We start from the raw sequence: 20,837 nt of genomic DNA on the forward strand, positions 1-20,837 counted from the left end.
GACACCATTCCAGCAGGAGGCTGAAGGCTAGCCATCAGGAGTGTGGTGAAAGTAGGCCCTCTAATCCCACTGCGTGTGCAAAGACTGCACAAGCCTGAAAGTGACTGGAAAGGAAAACATCATGAAAAGACTTTGGTAAAATGGGTCTCTTTGGAGGAAGGGCTCCACCCATTTATCAAGCGGCTGTTCTGTTTGATAGCATCCCATGTCAGGTGCCTCATTTCTTTGCATCCCTGGGGCTTCCCAGGGAGGGCTTGTCAAAATGAAGGAATGGGGCCTCATAGACTTCAGTGTCCCACTACCAGTATCTCCAGCTTTAACAGGAGTGCTGTTTCAACTGCTGGGTCATGACTCTGCATAAGCCTCATGTAAACTAGCCTCCTGAGAGCTTGATTGAAGCAGTTGCAGTTTAGGAAGGAAGAGCTTGCTAGGCACTTCAGGCTCTGGTTGAGCATCTGCTTGAAGCCCCCGTCCCTTCCAGACATGGATTCCTTACCTCCTGCTTTATCACCTGTCACCCACAGCTACATCCATCCTCCTTACTGCTGAGGTCGCTTGTCATGACTCAGCTGGCCACATACTTCCTGCTTTGATTTCTTGAGTTGGCAACACAAGCCACTGCTATTCTTATCTTGTCTCAGATCAGGAGATGGCCCTGTGGCCTTCTGCTCTGCCTTACTGAGATGCTGTTGCTGCTTGGCCTTCTGTCTTCATTCATGAATTCCTTTTGTGCTTCTAGTTAGCATTATCTTTGTTTTTACCTCTTCAAATATAATCCAGCAAGGTCTGGACTCATTCTCTGCTCTTCCTGTCTTAAATGAATAAGCATATTGAAATGCGTGGCTGAGAAGTTTTCTTTCACATAGGCATAGCTTATGATCGGCATCCTGAACCAAACACAGCAGCCACCTAAAGAGGAACTGAATTAGGGCTGGTGCTAAGAACCCACTCTATTAAATAAAAGCTGGCTGTTTCTCACTGTTTGAACTAAGAGGATTTTCTATTTTATGCCAGGAGGCAGTTTGCTCAAATGTTTCTGATTGTTCTAAAACAATAGAGGATAAAAATGTGCATTCCTTGAGCTCCTTTGAGCGTCTGCAGCTCTTTGTATGCATTGTCTATCTCACCTTATAACTCTGGGGTAGATTTTTATCATTTGTATTCCATGTAAATAGATTCAGACACAAAGCCCCCAACATTATAATCAAGTATTGCTTTTGAAAACCAAATGTGTTCAGGAGACTGAACAGATTTGCCCAGGCCCAACAAGTGATCTATTCCTGTCAGTGGGTCTGGGTCCCTGGAAGGGATAAGGAAGGGCATTGCACCCTCCTCTCTGCAGACTCCTCTTTGCAATTTCTCTCATACTTTTTCCTTCAAAAGAGCCTCTCTCTGGTAGCCAGCTTCCACTGGCCTGCTTCCTTAGACCCCTGCAAGCTCCTGGTGGAGGAAGAGCATGTATGTGCTGTTGAGAGAGTGTGGCAGAATTTCAGGTCGTTTGTAGAACCCCTCATTATTAATCCTTGCTTAAAACACGACAGGGTGTTTTCAAGCTCCAAATGGATTTTTGAGCTGTCATGTTCTATGTTGAAAGACTGTTCAGGGTCCTCCTCAGGTGGCCCCGATAGGGAGGTACCTCCCTGCAGTCCCACGATGTACCGTCATCACAGGTCAGCCAGTGAGCTGGCGATTGCAGTACCTCTCTGCTGTAGCATACAGGTTCATTTGGACTCACTTGCACGTTTCTTAAAGCCTTTTCCTCATGCTCCATCCTTTGCCCGGTTCACAAAGTGCTACGAGACTCTCCTCCTGGGTAGGGAGAGCAGAGCACATGTCCAGGCTCTGCGGTTTTTCAGTAGCTTGTATGTGCTCTTTTTCTGTCCCAGTTCATCTTACAAGGCAGGGACCTTGTCACAAAGGAAACAACAATGGCTTGCATGTGCTTTGTCTCCTGTTGTCTCCTCTACTCACAAGTTGGTCAAACTCCCAGAATTCAATTTGGTCTTGTTGTCCTAACAATAGAAGTGTTGTACAGTTTTCACATGTTAGTTTTGACACCTTTTCTACAAGCCCTATTTAAGTCTTCCCAAAATAAACGACACATCTTATTCTCCTGAGCATACCTTATTGGCATTCCTCTCCTCGGATGCAGCAGCAGCCGCTAGAGAAGCAAAGGTCTTCCAGGTCACACATAGTGGTGTTATTCTGTCACACAATGTCTGCTGAGTGCCTGTGTACACCATGTGTCCCTTAATGATTCCAGGCTGATGAAGCAGACAAATGACTCAAGAGCAGAGAACTAGACCCGGGGTTCCATGATGTGTTTGCCATACTGTCCCTTTCTCAAGCACTTTAGTCTTTTTCCAGAGTGATGTCTCTTCTCAACAGTGTGCTAAGGGTTTCAGAGATAAAGTTTGAATTTGAGATACTCCCCCAGCTAAATTAGGATATACAAAATGACTTCTGTGGAGTGGTAGATGTTAAATAGGCCATAAATAGAAAAACAAAGGCAGAAAAATCCCCTAATATTTGCCAAGCACATACTGTATGTGCTTGGTAAAAGGGAATACCTTTTGCACTTTAATTTGTATCATCTAAGTTAACTCTCTACTGGTCTTTGCGGTAAATAGCACCTTAATTTTTACAGAGGTTCAGAAGTCTGAAGTCGCAAAAGACCTTGTTTTTAAAATCATGCTGTTTCCACTGCATATCACTGAAAATACCACAGAAGAGAAATAAGAAAGAGCATGACTATTTAGTTATCAGCCCCTCACTCTCCCCCTCTTGTTTCCTCTTTCCTCATGCCCATCATAGATAGGCACAGGCCCTACAACACCCCTCAGGCTCATCCCTGAGCAGCTCTTACTATAAGGAATATTCTAGGAATTTCAGAATAAGTCCATTTGGATGTGGTTCCGTGACTCTCTCCTGGTTTTCTCTGCACAACCCTTGGTGTCTTTCTAAGCATGAGCATTTTCTCTGAAGACAGAGAGGGGAGTGCTCTCCTCTAACAATTCAGAACTTCTCTTGTACTTTTAACAAAGCTCGTAACAAACTCTCTGGCAGCTCCACTCCTGGAAGAGGGTTATTATAGCTCTGATACATCTACTCAGTGTTACAAAAGTTGTTGGCTGTTCTCACTAAATGACCCAAATTTCATCCATCTCACAATCTAACACTAACTAAATACCAGCAAGCTTCAGCACAGTGGGAAACTATTGTATGTCTAGAACAGCTTGGATATCAATATTTGTCAGACATTCTTCCTCAGTGTAATATCTAAAGCAATACTCATTTAGCTGACTCGCTTTCTCTGGGAGGTGTTTACCCAGCAGTCATCACTCATGTTTGTTCATGAGGTGTTGGGGTGATGAGCCAAGCTGCTTGTATTCTCAGCTGGGCCTGGAGTCTGCTAAGTTTGGCATTGATTAATGACGTGCGAGGAGCAAGCAGTGTGCAGAGCCACCTTAGAAACCCACTTAACCAAAAACAAATAGCTAAAAGTTGCCCAAAAAGAAGTAGGGGGGAGTGGGCTTTGCAACAAAGAGGTCATTCAGAGACAAAAGTGTGGCTTCCAGTTATCTAACTAGAGAGGGGCCTAGCCTGTGGTTGATCGTGTTTTGGGGTCTAGTTGTGTGGTAGGTACTCAGCATACTTCTCAGTCATGTTATTGATGTACAAGTAAGTGCTCAGTGGCTTGTGGCAAGGTTATCTTCTAAGATACCCATGGTAAATTAACATCACAGGTCAGAGCACAGTGGTGGATCCTTGTAATCCTAGTTAGTCAGGATTCGGAAGAATTACTGAAGCCAAGAATTTGAGGCTATCCTGGGTAACATGGTAAAGCCCTATTTTTTTTAAAAAAAAATACATTAAATGCACTTAATCTACACAAATAGCATACCTTACTATCTAGTATTCCAAAATTAACTGCAACTCAAAATTTGCACTGTAACAGTTTAATACGTGATCTTCCAAACAGACTTCATAGGAGTCTTCCCTGTTACCTACCAGTGAAAACCACCCAAACTTTGTTTCTTGAACTGAGGAAAAATAGAGCATACCTCCCTGGGAGGACTATAATGAAGAGGTGTGCTTTCACTTAGCACATTATGTGTATGGCAAGTAGGTGCCAGTAAATGTTAGCAGTCACTGTGCTGTTACCTGTGACAGAGGATTGGTGGTGTGTGGTGGTGGTGGTGGTGGTTGTGTTTGTGAGCTGGGAAGTTGGCTTAGAGGGTAAGATCATTTGGTGTGCACACATGAGGACCTGAGTTCAATCCCAGTCACCCAATGCAAAAATCTGGGTCTGGCTGCATGCATGTCTAACTCCAGTGCAGACTGGGAAGGGACAGTAGAATTCCTGGGGCTCCTATCTTCAGATTTAATGAGGGATCCTGCCACAAGGGAATAAAGTGGAGAATAACAGAGCAAGGCACCCATGATCTTTTCTCAACATGCACAAATACTGGCATCTGTACCTTCATTCAACATACGTGTACACAGGTGCAGACACACACACGCTCTGTCTGTCCCCCTCTCTTTCTCTCTCTTTCACTCTCTCTCACACATACACAAAGTGTTTTGCAGATTCATAACTGACTAGCTACGCAGAAGGGAAAGGGTTGGTATTAAATTTGTTTTCAGTTTAACAGTATATTTTCTAGATCAGAATGAGATACATAACGAGGTCTAACAAAATAGACACATATTCTTGGGGATATCTTGGGGTCTGGGAGAGAGGAGTTGCCATAGATGTGGTCCAGAGGCATTATAGTGTGTGTGAAATTACCTGAGAACAAATACAAGAGGGAATAAAGAAATTTAGAATTGCCACGGTGTCGTTTGACATCTATTTGTTCCTGACGCTTGCTCTAGTTGTCATTTTTTACAAAACACCCTTCTTTGATACTATCCTCCTTTAAGACATGTCAGCGTTTAACATGACATGGAGTCTCAAGTGTTTTGTTGATGAGCAGCAAGGACGAGTTCTGGGAAAGCAGTGAGGTGATCTCATCGCTTTGTGAACGTCATCGAAGGCACTCTTACACCGAGGCGGCGAGGGTATCACCAGGAGACACAGCTTTCCAGGACACTGTCATCTGCATGGTCCTCTGACTCAGAACATGAGTGTCTGCGGTCTCCATGAATTGTGTCCTTTCAGATATAATCACTTTGTCTGGTGTTTTGTTTGTTTGTTTGAGTTTTTCATTATTTGTTAATTTTGCTTTTATGGGGTTGTTGGATTTTTCCTGTTTTTATTTTTCTTTGTTCTTTTTTTCTAAGTCCTCAAATTCCAGTTATAGTTTAGGGAACAGGGAAGAAGAACATCTTTGTTATATGAATAAACATATGTTACATGAATAAACATAAAAACTTAATTTTACTCTAATTATAATTCTAAGAATGTTTCTTAGAAATTAAACGTATTTTCTTTTTCCTAGCAGTGTAAAATGTTGAATTGTTTTTAATGTAAAGATAGCCATTCTATATTATTCAGCAATGAAAAACAAGGAAATAATAAAATTTGCAGGTAAATGGTGGGACCTGGAAAGGATCATCCTGAGTGAGCTGTCCCAGAAGCAGAAAGACACACACGGTATATACTCACTTATATAGACATATAATAGAGGATAAACCTACTAAAATCTGTATATCTAAAGGAACCAATCAAGAGAGAGGACCCTGACTAAAATGCTCAATCCCCATCCCGAAAGACAAAGAGGATGGACATCAGAAGAAGAAAACAGGAAACAAGTTAGGAACCTGCCACAGAGGGCCTCTGAAAGGCTCTGCCCTACAGACTATCAAAGCAGATGCTGAGACTTATGGCTAACTGTTGGGCAGAGTGCATGGAATCTTATGAAAGAAGTGGGAAATAGTAAGATCTGGAAAGGACAGGAACTCCATAAGGAGAGCAACAGAACCAGAAAATTTGAACACAGGGGTCTTCCCAGAGACTCATACTCCAACCAAGTACCATGCATGGAGATAACCCAGAACCCCTGCACAGATGTAGCCCATGGCAGTTTAGTGTCCAAGTGGGTTCCATAGTAATGGGAAGAGGGACTGTCTCTGACATAATCTGATAAGCCTGTTCTTTGATCACCTCCCCCTGAGGGAGGAGCAGCCTTACCAGGCCACAGAAGATAACAATGCAGCCACTCCTGATGAGATCTAATAGACTAGGATCAGAGGGAAGGAGAGGAGGACCTCCCCTATCAGTTGACTTGGGGAGGGGCATGTGTGGAGAAGAGGGAGGGAGGGTGGGATCACGAGGGGAGGAGGGAGGGGCTTATGGGGGGATACAAAATGAATAAAGTGTAATTAATAGAAGTTTAAAAAAAGATAGCCATTCTAGGTATCTGAAGGTCTGTAACTTGACCTAATATCTGTTTATAGGTTCATTCATTCAATGGTATCCCTCAGCCCCTCCTGGCTACAAGTGGCCCATGATGTATCCTTACTCAAAATATTATACCATTTCTGGAGATAATAAATATGGGCTTCAGTGACAAAGGTAGAGATGATACAGAAATATCATTTAGTTATTGGACTGAATAATCAATATCCATGAACACATAAAAATACATTCAGGTTCTAATAATCGTTTGACTAATCCATAAGAAATTTTAGTTAGTACACATTGGAACTTTTAAGAAAATTTGATCCAAAGTTATTGATCAGCCCTGTGCATTAAGATTAAATAGTGTTTTGCCTTTGTGCATAGAATTGAATTTATGGGTAGTATTTTTTTTTTTTCATGTAAGATCATGGTTCAAAAGGGAAAAGTGTTGTAATTAATTACTCGTGTCTACCACTGGCGTGGCAAAGAAGAGTGCTGGTGTACATGTCACATAATTGCCAATGGTGCTGTTCCTTGCTTTGGATGTACCAGCAAAGAGAGCAGCCGCATCTGGGGAGAAGCATGACAGACCCAGTAGATTTTTGGAAGCCACAGGAACTAGTTTGCTTCATAGCTTTGAGTGGTATAGACAAAGAACAGAAAGAAAGAGATACTGAGATGCAAAACAACAGCAGCAGAGCCATTTTAGCTTTGCCCGTGCTCACTGAGTTCAGACACCGAGTGAACAGCAGGTTTTGCATAGTCAGTTCCACCACTTTAATTGTCTGAACATTGTGGCGGTATTGGATGGCAGGCTCTCCTTCAAACATAATAAATGGCTCACAATTACTTTACTTTGGAGAGTGCTCGTCTGCCCTGGGACACTATAATAACCTGCAAAAAGAAAGAAAAGGCCTAGGGATTTATGAGATGTCTCTCTTTCAACCATCTGGGAGAAATACAGCACTATGCCAGCATGGCCCTGCACTTACCAGAGTTAATCTATCATGCTCCGGCTATGATCCCTTTTCTCTCCTGCTTAAGACTATCACAGGGATTTGTCCCTGTGGCCTTCACAAAGACTGGCCAGAAATCATTTTTTCATGTAACTCTACAAATATAGTCCAGTTGACCTTTAATTTACTGGACCGAGGGGGGAATTTGCTAGGTAGGAGGAGTTTCAAAAGACAGTGATAAAAAGACTAATGAGATACCGTTTCTTCCTGTAAAGCTTTCAAGGTCCTACTGGAGAGTCAAGTAGCGAATAAATAATCTCAGTGTACTCTGAGAAATGCAACCAGAAAAACCTGGGGTGAGAATAGAACTCCGGGGATGAGGAGGCCAGCGCTGTGCTTAATTCATTTGGCTTGCCCTTCCCCTAAATGATATGAAGAGCCTACGTCCACAGAGCATGTTTACGCGCCATCTTACCTGCCTGGCTTTCTCTGGCTGGCCGTTAGGTCTCGTTTGTACCACTATCAGCACCTCATTCAAGGATGAGCATATGTTTGTTCAGTGCACAGGAAAATGTTATGCAGCAGATGCGGGATTGATTATATTTCTAAAATTTCTTTTTTAATTGTTTTTTTGAGAACTTCATGCATGAGTATAATACATGAATATTACATGGACAAACTTCCCTCCAGTTCCTCCTCTGTTTGCTACTCTAAGTGGCTAGCCTCAAACTTGTAATCTCTTGCCTCACCTCTTCAGCATTTTCTATAACAGGCACCGCTAAAACCAGCCAAAGTATCTAATACCAATACCAGGAAGCAACACTGATTAGATAAACTTGAAAACAAAATTTATTTATGCTTAGGATGAATCAGTTTGATTTGGAAATTGAATCACAAAGCATGACATTCTCAGTGTTCCGACTAAGATTATGGCATTTATCATTTCACAGTCAGCCTCATGTTTTCTGAAAAGGGGAAGGTATTTTGAGATGGACAGGGGGCAGCCAGCCCTCCATATCCATGGATGTGGTATCCACAGAGTCAGCCAATCAAGAATCAAAAATATTTGGGCATGTGTTGGGGGGTTTGTCTCTGCGCTGAGTATATGCATCTTTCCTCTTGTCTTTCTTCCATAAACAGTATGTTGGGAGAGCTACCGAAGAGCACTGATGTTGTATTAGGTACAGTACCTCATTTGCAAGTGATTTTCAATAGAGAAGAGGATGTAGGTAGGCATTTGCAAACACTATGCCATTTTATGTAAGAGATGCAGATCTTTGAATTTGAGTCCTGGAACCAGTCCCTCACAGAGACTGAAGGGTGAGTGTATGGGTAGCTGAAAAGCTGACTGCTGAGCCCCTGCATCCACCACCCATCTATCTGTAGAGGAGCATGGCCATATTGTATGCCAACTCTTTATGGAAGACTTGCTCAGGCAGCCATGCAATGGCCTCTGCTCTGCAGCCTTGCCTGATGCCAGGGCTTCTTGATGGAGCCAGACTTTTCCTTCCCACTCCATTTCCCCTGTGTCGGCGCCTAAGCAGACTGCTTTTAAAGTTTATTAAATCTCCCTTCCAGTGGGGCAGGTTGTCCCATTTCATTTGTCACTATTTAATGGTGAATTCAAAACAGGCTGAGAGATTTAAACAGGCACAGCTTCAGGTTTTACCCTCAAAATGAGACCAGAGACACTTCATTTACTTCTTTATAGTGACTAATCTCAGCGTCATAGGAGGCAGTTTTATCTGCGCCTATGTCCCTCTTCTCCTTCATTCACTCCACAAATGTTTATAAAATTGACAACAATATGTCAGTAACCTAAAGATGAATTAAGTGGAGCCCCAACCTTCAGCTGTTGAAGCATATTAAAAGAATAGCACAGTGGCCATTAGTTCCCTTTTACAGGCCTTAGAAATGAAGTGAAAAAGAGACGGCAATGGACCTCAGATGTTCTGGCAAGCAGCTGTAATGCTGAAAGAGGTGCTGTCCAAGCCATTTAATCCCAAAGAAAAAATCAGGAATTCTTCATTACTTATTTTGGCACCGTGACTGTGTGTAAAGAGGAGCTGAGGCAATGATGGATCAGCAGGGCAAAGGCGCATTCCGAGCAAACAGGACATCCTGAATCCCGAACACCCATATGAAAGGTGGGTGTGACAGCCATGTCAGTAACTCCAAGGCTAAGGGTAGGGACAGACACAGGTAGCTCTTTGGAAATCACTGGCCAGCCAATCTAGTGAAGTCTTGAACTCCCGGTTCATCGAGAAGCCATGTTTCAACAACTAAGCGAAGAGAGACTGAAAAAAATACCTGAAAAACACCTGACAGTGACCTCTGATTTCTACATACACACACACACACACACACACACACACACACACACACACACACACACACCAAAAAGAAAAGAATAATCTGCTTACTTCAGTTAACTTCCCCCCATAATTTGGGGGATTTCAGCAAAGTCAGATCATTTTTTTCTCCTCCCCCATCATCAGGCAGCCATAGTTCAAGGAGAACAGACCCCCAACTCCCAGTAGCTCTCAATAAACAGACTTTCCAGCTGAGACTGTTCTTTGTAAATTCAAAAATCCTTGCAAAGACTGTGCTTTGGCCTCATGCTGGCAGTGTGTAGATGAGATTTGTGAGCAAGCACTGGAGGACCAAAATGAAGTGTGCTTACTAAAAATATGCCACCCTTTTACCCCAGTCCCAATAGAGGAAAAAAAAAAATACAAGAACCTCTCTGCCCCTCCTGCACAGACTCATAGGTTTTGACTGACTTGCTTGACCTGTCAGTTTATTTAAAGCTGTGAATTAAATGCCATTCTCTAATGTGATTGGCATGGATTCCTCCTTGCTTGAGGCTGATTCTATCAGATGCTAGTGAAAATAGCTCTCTCTTGTCCAGTGGGGCCTTCAATTAGCTAACCAGCCAATTTAGCCTGATCGTCCATGTTAATTTGGCTCCCTGTTTCGGGGGGAAATGTAGTTTGTTACACAGCTACTTGCCCCCTGATTACAGTGGGCTCAAGGGTGAGCTGCAGAAAGAAGGTTGTGGTTCCAGACCTCCCCTCTCCTCCACGATGAGCTTGGTGCTGAGGCTAAGGACAGGGAGGGGCATGGGCTTTCCTGCTCATTGCTCTTCTGTGACCTGGTGCTGATTGATTTTTACATGAATCACTGGTTGAAAGGTTTACTATTTTTACCAGCTATAAAAACGCCTTAAAGCTTAAATTAAAAGGCCTGCTCAGGACAAGCAGAGCAGTTGTTAATGTTACCTGCCTTAGTTTTCGGAACAGGGCATCACTGTATTAGCATCTATATGAAACTAAAGGGTCAGCCATTATATAACGAGTTATTCTTGGGGTAACCCCAAGGTCCTCAGAGATCTCTGTTCAGACGACAGTCATATTGGCAGAATGTTTGAAGCTGCCCTGCTTTATCAGAAGCACAAAACTGGACTCAGTGGAGAAGCTGAATGGCAGCTGCCCATCGCTTTGCTCTCAGGGCACACTTGAAAAATCACCTTTGATAACTCTCACATTTGCCCTCCCTGGGCCCTGCATGGACACTGTCAGCCACAGGCACGCCTGCCCAGGATTGACACACAGTGGCTGCCTTGCTCTAATCATGCATTTGAGAATGCTACCCTTGATTGCTGCCTAGGGAACTGTGAGCTTCTTGGGAAGACATTGGCTGCCCTTGTTAAAGCATCTCTGACTGAAGTAGCCAGATGCCTTCAACATGGGCTCTGTGGATGCCTTTAAGAGAGACATCCCAGGAAACAGTGTATGACCTCAGTAAAGAACCCCATCTGAGGAACCTGCCCAGACAGGCTGGGAGCAGCCAGTTCCTTTGCTGTAGTTGATGGTTCTTGGTATCTGAATGCCCCAGTAGCAGATAATGACTCGAGCCCTCAGCTGTCATCTGTGTGTCACTCTAGGCAGGCATACTGAGGGCAGGAGCAACCCCACTAGCCTTCCCTGACATGTCAGTTCTCTTACCTGTGTCCTTCTGTCCTCTTTTCTCAAGCCTGGATCTCTTAAACCCAGGTGTAAATTAGCATCCTCGAAGGAACTGGAGAAATAGAACCCATTTCTGGAACCCATTTCAGAACCAAAGTTTTGAGGGCTGAGCCAGACAAAACTCATCTTAAACCTTGCTGGAAAGTACTGACTTTAGAGGCTTTTTTTTTTTTTAGAGTCTTTCTCTTGACCAGTTTATGAGCCTTCAAGACATAAGTAAAACAAGCGTTTTCTCCAGTAACTATCACTTACCTGTATTGCACATTTCTGTAGACAGAGTAGTAAGCAAAGGAGCCGAGGAATGTGGTAAGGTCATGGAGTTCACGTGCCAGACCAAGTAAAGATGGTGTGGTGTATGGAAGATGAAAAATGTCTTATTTCCCTTTCTGTGGCTATGATAAAAATCCTCTAACAAAAGCAATTTAGGTCAGAAGGGTTTCTCTTGGCTCACACCCAGAAAGTCACAGTCACTGGAAGGAACCCGTCACATCACATCATTAATCAGAAACGGAGAGCAACGATTTCTGCATGCAAGTACTCAGTGCATTTTCTCCGCCCTTACACAATCCAAGATATTCTGCCTAGGTATTTTCTGCCAGTCATAGGGATGGGTCATCCCACCTCAATTAACGTAATTGACGTAATCAAGATAATCCCCCAAGATGGGCCCAGAGGCTCATCTCCCAGCTTACTCTAGACTTCGGTTCAATTGACAGTTAACACTAACCATCAGAGCCAGTGCCTGTCAGGTCTCCACTTCCAAGGTGGTCCTCGGCCACTGTAGTTTGTAGCGAGTGATTGGCTTGGCTTTACATTTTGAAAGGAGGTGGCAGTTAGGAGGAGAGGCTGGGAAGGTCAGAGTTGAAGTTCAAAGTCTACTGGCCAAACTAGGACAGGTATTGGGGCAGCAGTTCTAGGAGGGGTTGGTACAAATGATGTGAAATTAACAGAGGGAATAGTGAGGAGACTGAGTCAGCATCTAGATTACACTAGAGTTGACGGCTGTGACTGCGACATTTCCAGCTTTCATGAGCAGGCAGCCACCTAAGCCCTAATGGTTCCATGCTTATGATCAGATTTCACCATCAGGGTTGCTTGACAATCATGAGTATAGGTGTCTTGGCTTATGGATCAGTGAAATCCCAGAATTCTTAACTAGAAAATAGTAAAATCCTTGGGATGATTTAGTCTCCAGAAAACTATTTCATTTTCCCAGCTCATGATCTTTAGCTCCTTGACAGAATGTGCTAAGTAATTCTCAGAGTATGAAATGATGCTGTACAAAGAAAGAAGTCAAGGGCCTCCCTACCCGCATCAAACACAGGATGTGTTTTTGGCTACAGATTAGGCCTTGCTGCTCCTTAAGACGGATATGGTAAAGGCGGGGTCTCAGAGAACCATGAGGACCGCACTGAAGAAATGGAGATGAAGTGTAGTTAACGATGCCAAAGGAAACCATATCCTTTGTAAGATGGAGAAGAGCATTGTTTGCATTTGTCAGCAAAGAAGAGTGTATCTGATTCATCTGATGTAAGAGGACACATGACGAAATGGTGAGAGGTCAGAGGTTGACACCGGGCCTCTGTTATTTGAGGGCACTCCTCTTAATTTACAGTAAGCCTGACCCACACAGCTTTAGGCAAGCAGGGCTTCCTACCAGAGGACGAGAGTGCTCATCCCAGGGCAGAATGCCTAGCAGAAGGGTGGAAAAACATGCCAGGGGATCAGCTGAAGCCCTGAAACCACTCAGGGTGAGAGTAGGCACATGATTTACAGAAAATATCACAGTGGAATCTGTCAGAGCCAGTTCTGTGCAATGCAACCTGAAGAGAACCCTGAGGGGCTCTCTAACTGCTGCGAATACATAGAGTCATCACAAGAGATGTACATGGCTGCAGGCTGAAAGGGTGATTACATTTTCTGTGCAAGCTATCGTTTAGAATTTACCTCATAGGGAGCCTCATAAGGTACTGCCCTCAATGTTCTGTTTCTCCTAAATCTGACCACAGATGCTGTGCTGCCTAGTTTTATGTCAACTTGACACAAGCTAGAGTCAGCCTCAATTGAGAAAACGCTTTCGTAACATCCAGCTATAGGCAAGATTGTAAGACATTTTCTTACATTAGCGGTTGATGGGGGAAGAGCCAGCCTATTGTGGGCGGGGCTGGTGGTCCTGGGTTCTATAAGAAAGCAGGCTGAGCAAACCATGGGGAGCAAGCCAGTAATCAGCACTCTCCATGGCCTCTATATTAGCTCCTGCCTCCAGGTTCCTGCCTTGTTTGATTTCCTGTACTGACCTCCTTCCGTGATGAACAGTGATATGGAAACATAAACCAAATAAACCCTTTCCTCCCCAAGTTGCTTTGGTCATGATGTTTCATCACAAGAATGATAACAGATTCAGATGGCCTGAGGCTTTTGTCCAGCCCAGCTGGTGAGTGTTGGCAGGGCCAGACTCTGCAACGAACACTGCTGACTCTGAAGCCACGTGCTTTTCCTCTGTTAACATGGGTTAGCAAATTGCTCAGGAGACTCCCACACCCCCTTCTCAACCCTCAGCTGTGTCCCTTCTGCCTTCAAATCTACCCTTTTGCTTTTTCTCTCAAGAATGGCTTCTCAAGATGTCTACATGTGGCCACTTCTCAAACTGTGACTGAAGTCCTTCTGCTGACATCATTTGAGAGTGTCTTGGTGTTTCTGGAATGAAAGTGTGGGCCCTTGCTGGGCCATGATATCATTTCCTCCCTTCAGAAAGGTCAGTGCAAGCTGACAGCTCCTTTAGCACAAGGCTCCCAATGTCCCTCAGTATCTTGCCCTGAGTAGGTGCTTAAAAACATTTGATGGATGAGAGAGTGACTGGTATAAATGTTGTAGGCATAAAGACAAAGCCTGAGGAGAAGTGACTAGGAGCAAGGAGAGGCACAGCGGGTGTCGAGTAGGATCCAGGATCAGTGTAAATAAACAGCAGTTAGATTGACTTACCCAAGGCCTGTCTGGTTCAAATTTTTTAAAAAGTCTTCCAAGGAGCCAAGCTATTCTCCATGTAAGGTACTAAAGTCTTACAGGAATCCTATACTATTATTATTATTATTATTCAATAAGACCTTACAAAGAGAACAGCATGTACTAGGGAAACTACCCAGACCCTACTGCAAGCATGCTGCAGACATAGATTAAATAGTGCCAATGCCAACAGCAAATGCATATTCTAAGAGCTTGTTCCCTTTGGTGTCTGTGGCAGTGCGTGCACCCTAAGAGAAATGTCTCACCATTCATTTGCTGATGCCTCTGCCCACATCATCTATAGATATTTCAGATGAATGGCAAACAGTTCTATGTTGTTCAAAGAAGAAACAGTCAACAACAGTGACTGAAAATATCTTGTCTTGTTCTATATGTGACGTGTTGAGAAATCACACCATTAATTAGAAAAACTACAGAAACTAGAAACTATTTTGCAAATACCCAGAGAGATGTTTAACTTATTATTTTATCACCTTAAAAAAAAAAACAACAGCTCTGGGCTCTTTCATCTTTTGCTTGGCGTACGGAGTAACAGTAGAACTTATTAGGGCCAGCACCAAGTGCACGTGGGCCACGAGTGAGCAAGCTAATACGGGGCTCCACCAACTGCAGTTCTGTGCCTCATACCCACTGCTCACATTCCTCCTCCTGGCAGCAGCTGCCAGTCAAGCCACCTGCTGGTAGGAAAAGTTTTACACTTTTCTTTATCAAGTTGAAAGGCAAATTTAAAGGGCTTTTCTACTAGATATTCTTCAACCTAGCAGGGTCGTAGTCTTGAACCAGTGAAGTCCGTGAAGCTCTGAGCATCACATGTGACTAGGCACTCTTCTGTGCATTTGATACGAGACTTGTTTCTAAGCGAACATACAACCATGGTATATAAGGAAAGGTGAATTTAAAAGTCATTTTCTTTTTTTAAATCCAAATTTTATTTTATGTGTATGGGTGTTTTTACTTGCAGGTATGTTTGTGTACCACTTGTCTGGCTTTTGCCCACAGAGTCCAGAGAGCATTAGGTTCCCTAGAACTGGCGTTACAGATGGTTGTGGGATACCATATGGGTGCTGGGAAACAAAGCCAAGGCCTATGGATGAACAGCCATTTCTCTTAATCACTGAACCATTTCTCCAGTCTAACAGTCTTCTTATTAAAATAGCACCATCAACTGTATTCATCTTCCTTCTATTTGTCCTTCAGGCTAGACAATCTCAAATCTACAGGATGGAATTCCTCTCTTAGACTGCACTAGATACCTGTTGAGATTCTGGTTGCAAATGGCAATAATCCCATTCATATCAACATAAGAAAATAGAATTTGATTCAGGTTCCCAGAACACGAAAATGTAAAGTTAGAGTGACTTTCTGGTTGAATAAAGCGTAACTGCTATCAGTACTCTCTACAATCACATTTTTATCTTTTCCCTGATTCTGATGGAGCAGTTTGGATCACATGATCACCTATGAGCCCTAGCATGAGTCTAGGCATTTACGATGTGTAAAGTGCCATCTCCTGGGACAGCTCCTTAAATACAGGCAGTGGGGAAATCACTCTCTGGACTTCCAGTTTTTCATTTGCAAAACAAAGAGGATGGAGCTAGCTCCACACTGTCTCAGTTGTGTCCTGATCCTGTTTAAAGTCCCACTTCCTCATTTTAATCATTGGAACTTTGTTTTCTCTTGCATGTCCCACCAACCCACCAGGAGAGAGAGAGAGAACAAATAACCATGACCTCACTGGCTTCACCCCAAGGCTCCCTAAATGGGCAAAGGATAACCCCAATGGCAACACATAAAAATTCAGTGTTAGCCAAATTTAGCCATTGATTATGCTTGATGGCATGAAATGTTTAAAATTTCAAAATTTTTGAAGCATCTCAAATTAACAGGTTTGCCTGAGTAGAAGAGCAGGTGCAGTTGAAGGTCAGTCGGAAAGCACCCTATCTCATTATCCCTGGAGCATCGAATGATGCTTAGGTAATTGGTTCTGATTTAGTTTTAGCTCTGGTTCAGAGCTGCTGATATGGAGGTATTCTGGGTTGTTTGTCTGAGTGTATGCCAGTTGAACCCCCATTCTTCCTCTAAAGATAATGTCAAATGTACATTGAATCAAATGTCTCCTGTTTATCCTTTCTGCACTTCTGTTGTGATGATCTGGAGCCTTGTTCCTATCCCTCATTAGACCATTAGCTCACAGAAAGCAGAGCCTATATCTGATTCTTATTTGCTCAATATCAATTCTGTAGATAGCCATCACACTTGGTGCTTCCCTTCTACATATGTATGGATGACAGGCAAGTTGTCTACCTTCCCTCTGTTCCTTTATGTGTGCAATACTCGTGTCCTGTTTGTCTCTGTTGGGGAGAGGATTAGAGGAGATGATGCGTAACATCATCATTGTGTACCAGATTCATCACGAAGCTGATGCTCGTATGTAGTTCTGTTCTATTTTTAAATCCAAAATAGCACTAAGGAAGGGTGGTTTAAGAGATGGTAGAGTGTTTACAAGCTTGAGACAAAGTCTCAGTCATCCACGTGTCAACTGACTGAGATTCTAAGTGAATTTATTAATGTTCTGAACCTTCTGTTTCTTCACAGAGTAGAAATGCTGTAGATTTAAGTGGGTAAAGGAGAAAAGATGCAGCACACACACACATGTAAAGGGCATCAGTTATTGGATGCGTACCCAATAAGGGGTAACATTTTTAATGAAGGTTCTCATTTGTAATGGAGGATGAAGGGCAGTGGCAGGGTTACAAGCCCTTTGGATGCCTCTGTGGGCCCTCTGACCCTTTTTTGCTTTATGTATTTTGATGAAGATGAATCTCCATTAATGGAGGCAATGGTTACTGGCCCCATGTAAGCTAGACATGTCCGGAGGCATAAATTACCATGTTCTTTTCATCTTGAAGTTTCCAATGGGATACATCTGTTCTAATATAGTGAACCTCTCTGCCTCTTGGCTGACTCGAAGAGAAAGAGCATGTGCCCATTTCTAAATGCATAATTTGTATGAACACTCAGGCCCTAACAACATGGGGAAGAGGTCTGAGAGGTATAGGTATCTCTACACATCCTTTTGAATTGGTGCCAGCTGAACCTCACCGTTAATTGTATCACAGCAATTTTCTTCAGGAAGAAATAATTAATATGCAGGCTTTTAGCTGTGGTTTGGCCTTTGTTCCTTTCTGACTCTTGAGTTTGAACTGTTTCTAGTGCTTTATCAGTTGCTGTCACATAATAAATATATAGGGCAAATAGGCACTCTCTCCTGCCCTTCTCTCCAACTTAGTCTATTTTCTTCCTTGTGGTTCCTACAGTGTAAGAGAAAATAGAAATATATGTAATGAAAGTTTATCTTTTTTTGTAAAGCACACTCAAGGTTGGGGCACAGAGATCACGCTGTGAGACCCCAGAGTAAGGAGCTTTTAACCTTAACATCGGAGTCTTTTCTGAACAGGAAAGGTTGGTCCCTGGAATATAATGGTCTTCCTTTCATTGACAGGTAATGCAGGTGGTGAAGGAGCAGGTTATGAGAGCGCTTACAACCAAGCCTAGCTCCCTGGACCAGTTCAAGAGCAAACTGCAGAACCTGAGCTACACTGAGATCCTGAAAATCCGCCAGTCTGAGAGGATGAACCAGGAGGATTTCCAGTCTCGCCCGATTTTGTAAGCTACTCACCTCAGACCTCCATCTCTGCTACTGACCCCTAGTGATCCAGTGATGTAATAGGAGGGCTAGGTAGCGTGCTGTCAGTCAGCAGGAGAGAGACCTTCCAAAAATTAGCCATTAAGGGGGGTCTTTCTGGAACTCCTTAGAGTGGGGCTTATTGGGGACAGCAGCTGTTCTAGGTGATTCCTCAGGTACCTGTAGCTAAAATGCACTTGACCACTTTTACATTTAGAACCTAAAAAAAAAATGATGTGTGCAGTGGGGGGGTCTTTTGTTCTCTCCTGTGATGCTGTATTCCACACAGGCACCTTCTGAGGAGCAGAATGTTATGCTATATCCAGAGGGAGGTGCACCAATCCTTGAGGCATTGTAAATTCTGAGGTAGCATAAGGTCCATGGGGAGCTGTTGAGTGAGAGGAAGAACAGCCCTCCACCTCCCCAGGGTTGGCCAGCGGTTAGCCCCTGACTGTCTCTTGTCACCTTTGTAACCATAAATCTACAGGCTTCCAGTGTGGAGACAGTAGTCACCCCCTCCCCCCATCACAGGGCTTTGCATTAAACGTCACCTGCAACCATTTCAAAACTTCATCTATCTCTAAAATGCTTGGAATCTGGAAAATAAGAACACTTTTGTTCACATTGTCTCCTCTGAGACCTGGCCTGCTTTTCTTCGCTAAGAACCAGATTAGATTTATCATCTTTATATTTTTACACAAAGGGACATAGGAGTAAAGATGGGAAGCAAGGAAGGGATTTGACAGTTATTGCTATTGACTTCCTCTGCGCTCTTGTATGTATTATCTACTACTGTTCTCACCCTCTCCCCCACCTTTCTCTCTGTCTCGTGTGTGTGTGTGTGTGTGTGTGTGTGTGTGTTCTTCAGTTGCATATACATGACACTTTTAATGGATGACAATTCACAAAGCGCCCTTTAGTCTAGTTCATTTTCTTACACCCCTTGAGGTAGGCTACTATTTTTCTCAAAGAGGCAGAAGTAGTCTAGGGAATAATCTGGCCTTGGACCTGCTGTGTTCTCAGCTGCTGCCTCATCCATGCCATCACATTAGTTCTCCATGTGCAAGACTGAAAGTAAGTTAAGACAGTATACAGGTTAGAAAAGACAGTAGCCAAGTGGCGATGTGTAAGACTTGCTTTCAGATCTTAAGTACCACCAGACACTGTTCATTAGAGCTGTAGACTTCTGTGGGCATGAAGTTCATCATCAGAAAATGCTTCTGAGGGGCTTGGCCACATCATTATAACCCCTAAGACATACCGTATATTTAATACTGGTCCTTATAAGAGATACAGCTGGCCTTTTTTTCCTTGATCTTCAGCCAGGAGATAGTCACAGTCAGAAATACCAAGCATGGAGTCATTGGAATAAGTGGCTTGCTCCTAGGGAATGCAGTGTCTCACCTACAAGGAGAATGTATGGTGCCATAACACCCTTTCAGGACCTACCTTCACAAAATGCTAGATTTTCAGTCATCTGCTCTGGCAAATGTGCAACCATGAGGACACTTGATTATGCTTTTGACAATTCTTAAAACCTAAATGGAGAAGTGAAGAGTTGATTAAGTGAAGGCCAAGTGGTTCTAAATTCCGGCCACTTCAGCAAAGCCAAGTGACTCTAAATCAATGCTTGATTGTGACTGTTCCAAGCGAGAATGTCAACTCTGCCCAGGGTGAACACTACCCTGCCATGCCCTTCTTTCTTTGCTGGCAAGACTCTGCTACCACATGCTGGAGGGTCTTTTTCCTTTTTTACAAGAAGCTCATACCTTCATGTTTCTTGAGAGAGGAGATGCAATGCCAATGGAAGGATTATCTCCTGCATGGGTGTGACTTTCACACTACTCTTGTCCAGGAGACTGAAAAGCACCAGGTCTTATTGGAATTTCTTGTAAATATAACTGCAGCAAAGTTATCACAAGATGCCAGGAACCTTAGCATTTCAACAAAAAGGTGGGGGTCCAGCCTGTAGCTACGGCCTCTGATACAAGCAGGTCGGAAGCAGGATACAGTTGGTCTGTTGGCAGGATCTGTCCACCGGGGATCTGTTTTGTCTATTACTTTGATCTGCTAGACAGGGAGCTTATTGTGGGAGTGGATGAAGTGTCAGTGCCACCATCATGACTCATGCTAAAGTCACCCAAAGGAAAGGAGAGGATCATTATGCATGATTCTTTTCTTTCTTTTATTTGTTTAACAGATACATTTTAAGCAATCCCTCATGTTAGGCTCAGCCCAAGGTGCTGAAGAGTACTGAGCACCTCAGTATCCAGACTTCAAAAGGTGGGGGATGTGGTGCTAAGCACAGGCTGCTAGCTGTTCAGTTACGGGACGCACATCCAAATTCCCGCTAAGACTGCAGGAATTGCAAGGATCCAAGCTCAGTGTTTAGGGTACCAAAAGCACCGGTAAGCTTGTCTAAACGGTGGAAGCCTTGACTTTGCAGACAGGTACAGCAGCCCAGCTGGGGCTTGGGCACCAGTCCACTGCCCTTCTACCTACTCGCTAACATTTCCAACTCCATAGCACTCTGACCTGCCCGTGGTTACCCACATATCACACACAGCACAGTGGCAAATCTCAGACCATGCAAACACCATCAGTCTTGTCTTGCTAAAAATGATCACTTTTCCCAAGAAGCGAAAAGTTAACTCCACATGAACAACTGTTTGGGGAATAGCTATGGCTAGAGAGCTGCCTTGGCTCATTTCTTGGTTCCTGATGAATGGTTTCAAAGAGGAGATGCTTTTTTTATTTGCCACTTAACAGAGAAGATAAATCTATCCTCATTATTGGTA

The 20,837-nt window shown here is 43.5% G+C and overlaps 1 protein-coding gene across 5 annotated transcripts in view; it reads left to right on the plus strand.

Moving 5' to 3' along the window:
* The window catches only part of Elmo1 (engulfment and cell motility 1), a 521,602-nt gene that overhangs the window by 460,783 nt on the left and 39,982 nt on the right, over window positions 1-20,837 (plus strand). For all 5 annotated transcript variants that reach the window (XM_060372629.1, XM_060372632.1, XM_060372630.1 and 2 more), the window contains one exon: window positions 17,857-18,020. In XM_060372629.1, coding sequence (XP_060228612.1) covers window positions 17,857-18,020 — 164 coding nt within the window. The remainder of the gene's footprint in view (window positions 1-17,856; window positions 18,021-20,837) is intronic.

Source organism: Meriones unguiculatus, chromosome 19 (genome assembly GCF_030254825.1).
Source record: "Meriones unguiculatus strain TT.TT164.6M chromosome 19, Bangor_MerUng_6.1, whole genome shotgun sequence".
In the NCBI taxonomy this organism is placed as follows: domain Eukaryota; kingdom Metazoa; phylum Chordata; class Mammalia; order Rodentia; family Muridae; genus Meriones; species Meriones unguiculatus.